Source organism: Sander lucioperca, chromosome 8 (assembly GCF_008315115.2).
Source record: "Sander lucioperca isolate FBNREF2018 chromosome 8, SLUC_FBN_1.2, whole genome shotgun sequence".
Classification (NCBI taxonomy): domain Eukaryota; kingdom Metazoa; phylum Chordata; class Actinopteri; order Perciformes; family Percidae; genus Sander; species Sander lucioperca.
Window position 1 is genome coordinate 17,633,840 of NC_050180.1, and position 5,078 is coordinate 17,638,917.

The 5,078-nt window shown below is 40.8% G+C and overlaps 1 protein-coding gene across 2 annotated transcripts; it reads left to right on the forward strand.

Moving 5' to 3' along the window:
* The first annotated feature begins 300 nt into the window (after nt 1–300).
* tmem182a (transmembrane protein 182a) lies at nt 301–4,836 on the forward strand. Of its 2 annotated transcripts, XR_004898144.1 has the most exons (6): nt 301–715; nt 1,762–1,885; nt 2,795–2,893; nt 2,987–3,124; nt 4,073–4,428; nt 4,497–4,836. XR_004898144.1 is itself a non-coding variant. In XM_031294325.2 (5 exons), exons 1-5 carry the CDS (start codon nt 557–559, stop codon nt 4,297–4,299), a joined length of 747 nt encoding a protein of 248 aa, XP_031150185.1. In that variant the 5' UTR covers nt 301–556; the 3' UTR covers nt 4,300–4,485. The 2 variants fall into 2 exon arrangements, 1 of the variants encoding a protein (XP_031150185.1); XM_031294325.2 differs by lacking the exon at nt 4,497–4,836 and having other exon boundaries at nt 4,073–4,485.
* The last annotated feature ends 242 nt before the right edge of the window (nt 4,837–5,078 follow it).

Here is a 5,078-nt window from a genome sequence, read left to right on the forward strand (position 1 = left end):
TTTACAGTAACTTCCATCTCATCCATTTACAGGAAATGATACTGGTGTGTGTATGTGTGTTTACATGTGTGTTGTCCCAGCTTTGGGCAGGGTGTTGTGGGATACTCCTCTTCTGTCCTTTCAGTCTCACCCTGCCCTGACATTCCCGTGCAGACGGTGGGTGTCCAGTTGCCACCGGTTATTTCTGCATTGATCCCCTCCCTTCACACACTCCAACTGCTTCACACACTCAGTCCCACAATGGAGTGGAGCAGCCGCCTTCAGTCAGACCCCCAAAATAGCCCAGGGTGTGTAGAGGGTGGGCTGACTGCAGACCCCATCAGGGTCCAAAGAAGTCATGTGCTCAACCTTGTCCTCCCATAACACAAACAGAGATAGGAGAGGAGTCAAGATCCAGTCACAACATAAACCAGCTGGGACACATCTCACTCAGTGGATGTACTTCAAGGAGTGACTGTTTCTGCCTCTGCTTTTCACATGCACTCACTGTAGTTAGAGGGGAAAGGCAGACTGAGTGTGAGCATCAAGTAGCTGAGCGGCTGGTCAATCCTGGACCATGAGGCTTAGTGTGGCGTTGTTTTTTGCGGGGCTTTTCGGGGCATTGGCAGCTGTGTTCATCCTCCTTTCGTTTGGAACTGATTACTGGCTACTGGCCTCAGAGAGTTGCCACCCGAACCCTGATGGATCTGTTGGCCCGGGTGGTGTGACCATAGAGGTGGGTGTCAAAGAGGAAGATCAGTTATAATTTGTTATGTCTTTCTTATGTCTTGATTAATATTAGTTATCATGTGTTTTTAGGTTGAAAAAAGTTCATATTTGTTACCCCAGGAATTAAAATGAGGTCAGCTGTTCTTAGGCCACAGAGAGTAATTCTATTATTTTCTACAGTATTTAAACTTTAAATGTTGTATTGTGAAATTGCACTCTGTACCCTCATACTTAAACGTATTCCATCTAACGGTGGATCTTTAAACTAAGATTAAAGTCACTTCTACTATTGTAGAAACTGTGATCAGTTGCTCTAATCATTCTTTCAGTAGATGAACAGCAGGGTGGAGAGGCATCCCTGCAGGACTTCTTCATGTAACCAGACACTGTTTAATGTAGTGTGTGTTCAGCAATGCAGTGATTGAGACATATCTTGTGCCCCCATGATAGAGATACAAATACCAGTAGTCCCAGTGGTATGGTACTGTATTAAATATCACTGACTAGAACATACCTAGCTTTTCATAGTGGGCACTGAAACTAAAATCGAGGCATGATATCACCACAATAAAACCAAAGCGGTAGCACATAGTATACATTCATAAAATGTGAGAATCTTTTTAATTTAATTTAATTGAATTCTGTTAAAGTTAAAAGTTATATTTTCATAGCAATAACGTCATATATAAAGGGGGGATACAGTGTGAAAAGTGCAGGATCCATTTAGGTTTTTTGCTCACGTGCAAAAATACTGACCACTTGTGATGAGTGTTTCCTGAATGGGAACACCTTTGGCCTGCACGCTCGCTCGGTACCAAACCAAACCTGCATGAGGTTAGAGGTGCTTGCTCAGCTCAACCCTTGACCCGACTAAGCAGCTGCTCTGCCACTGTGGCAGCACACTGTACACCTGCCTCACTACATCAACAGATAACATGGGGTGTATCAATAATTATGCTTGTACAAACCCTATTCTGCAGACTTTATATATGTACAGTAAATTATATATATTTATTAATAAGCCACCATTCCTTCCTTTGCGCTTTCTTTCAGCGTGGAGATGTGTTGCTGCAGGAGAGCACTAGTGATATCACTCTATACCATGAGGGTTTTTTCTGGAGGTGTTCGTTTGGAGGTAGCGTGGGTGATGACAACCTGATGTGGAAGCTCTGGTTCAGTAAGTGAGACACATATTGTTGCTCCGATAGCTAACCCTTGTGCTTTGTTGACTTTGGCTTAACTTTCTCATTGTTTCCACTGCTTCATATTTGAAAAATGATGGGAATAATTGCAAAATCAACTCATTTCATTGCTTTAAATATTTTGTTTCTTTTCATCTGACCTTATTAAAACACAATATGGAGAAATGCGATATAAGTATTGAAGTGGTAAATCATTCCCTTTTGCTATAAACTGAGCTTGTACATGTGATTAAGGTAACAAGATCCTTATTATTAGAAAACATTTTATGTTTCATATGTTATATGGGCTATGCACGCATCCTTTTTTGTGCCAAAAAAACATTCACAGACAAAGAAATGTATGTAATGTTAATATTCAGGCTGTTCTCATGAACCATTCGCACATATAGCTATGAAAAGTAATGCACTGTAATGATTCAAAATAAAAATCTATTTTTTAATTTGCTGCTATTCTGTCTATAAAACGCGTATGACGCCACAATGGTACAAACCCTCTCATGTGTTTAGAGGCTGTGCCATGTGATGTTATTCTGGTCAGGTGATTGTGTGCATCGTCTATTTTCTGATGGAGACTTTGAATGGTGGTTCATTGTCAGAAACAGCCTTTGGCACTGAAAGGACCTTGTGAGGGTCTGTGGAAGAGAAGAGAGCAAAGAGTAGGAAAGATGATAAAAACATGAGAGAAAACGTGGAGAATAATCATAACTTTATGACACTCTGTTGACTCTCAAATTTAATTGTATACCAGTCTGCAACGTACATATATATATATATATATATATATATTGTATTTAAGTGATATCCTCTAACTGCAAACTGTGTTTGTTTACTTGTAAGATTAAGTTAATCTATTTTCTGTGTTGATTTATTCTTTCTCTCTCCAGCAAATCAGCCTCAATCAAAAGTTTGTATGCATGCCTACCTCTTCCCATTCCCCGTGTCTCATCAGACCCACAATGCAACAGAGTATGATTCAGCCATAAGTAAGTGTCTGTTTATCTATTGAGATTTGCCTCATTGTACAGATTGAGTTATTTTCTTTACTAAGACACTTGGCTAACATCTCTGTTGTCCAGTCTACAGGGGCTTCTGGAGCATCTTCATGCTCATTGGTGTGGCAGCTGTAGTGCTCGGTGGGTTCTTCATCATCTGTGCTGCTCCATTCGCCAGCCATCGCTTGTATAAAGCAGGCGGCGGCCTGTTCCTGGCATCTGGTGAGGTTTCAAAATGGTTAATCCGGTGGTGGAAAGTAACTAAGTACACTTTGGCCTACTTAAGTACTGTTCTTATGTACAAAGTGAGATACTCGTAGTACACTTGATTTATTTCTCATTGTATGCTACTTTATACTTTTACTCCATTACAGTTGTTCAACAGCTCTAGTTACTGGTGATTACAAAGTAGGATTTTACATTAAAAACCCATAATAAGCGGATGAAATACAATTCATTGCATTATAAAATATAAAGGGTTCCCAACCTTTATGGTTTGTGGCCTCTTTTTAAAAATCAGTGTGAAGTTGGGAGTCCTTGTCCAAGTTTTAGATGTCTATGCAGTTCCACCAAAGAGACATTTCCCCTCTAAACTTCTCAGATGGTTTCATTAAATAACTGTTTGACGTCCAAAGGATATTTAATATTTCAGAGAATTTTAGAGAATATAAAAAAAGGCTTCACATTTGTGTGGCAGAACGTTGCTTTTTCTTCTATCCTCTCCCATTAATTATCTCAGGACCCCTTAGATTTATTTTATGACCCTTTGGAGGGGATGAGACCCATAGGTTGGGAACCTAGTGGACTTAACTCTCTAAGTAGCTAAAACCAGCTCCACCTCGACCAGCAACAGTAAGATTCTGCACAGTCATTGAAGAGTATTAACAACCTAATAATGTCATATATAATGATGTATCACTTACAGAGGCCATTTTTTTGCAGAACAAATTTTTAAACTTTTACTTTTGATACTTTCACTGTATTGATAACATTGGACTCATAATACTTTTAGGACTTTAGCTTGTAATGGTACACTTAAGTAAAGTCTGAGTACTTCTCCCACCACTGGTTAAATATGTATTTCTTTTCCCTGTTTTGGATCCATTTGTTTATATAGAAAGTGTGCGGGTGAGTTCTCATCTCTGCCTCTGCTGCTTTTCTTTGCACCAGGTCTTTTCCTGCTGTGTGTGGTGGTTATGTACGTACTGTGGGTGCAGGTGTTGGATGTGGTGGATCTCTACATAGACCACCAGCGCTCTACAGTGTGTCCAGACTTCCAGCTGTCCCTCAACTATGGTCTGTCCTTCATGTTTGCCCCTATTGGCATCTTCTTCTGCCTCCTGGCTGGCCTTCTTTTCCTCCTCATTGGCCGAACCGTCCAGAATCACTGCCACTGACTTCAACCAGCAGCAGGTTAGAGGAAGAGTTGAGGCTTGAGGTGGTTGGACTCAGTGGTGTAGTCTACGTGATGCGCAGGTATATGCAGTATACCCAACTAAGAAAGATCCAGGATTTCCATATACCCACTTAAAATGCCCAATGACACGCAACAACATACTTTCCTTTATAATTATGATATATTTTGAATTGTCATCTGTGTTTATCTTCTTAGCATAGGCTAAATAAAGGTATTTCCACCATAAATTGGTGCATAAAAGTGTATTCGATTGCAGGAAATGAAGTCTTTGGCGCTCAGAATTTCCCTCTGGGAGGTGGCCGGTTGGCTCGGTTGGTAGAGGTGGGTGCACATGTGCAGGGGTTTGTTCCTCGGTGCAGAAGGTCCGGGGTTCGAGTCCGGCCTGTGGCGGTTTTCCTGCATGTCTTCCCCCATCTTTCTCCCCTTTCATATCTCAGCTTTCCTGTCTAATAAAGGCAGAAATGCCCAAAAATAACAAAAATAAATAAAAACAATTCCCTCTGGGAGAACACCCAGACCGCCCACTATGATATGCCCCCCCCCCCCAAAAAAAAAAGAAAAAAGTGAATATACAGTGAATACTATATGGAAGCTCTGTGGTATAAATGATCTGTCTGTCTTGAACACTTTGTTCCAGGATAAAAAACATTGCTGCCATTGTTGAGTTCAGAAATGGCGTCATAATCACTCCAGCCTGAGCTATTTTTAATTCAGCTAAGTTACGTACAAGTCTACAACAAGCCTGATCACTGGCAGTAT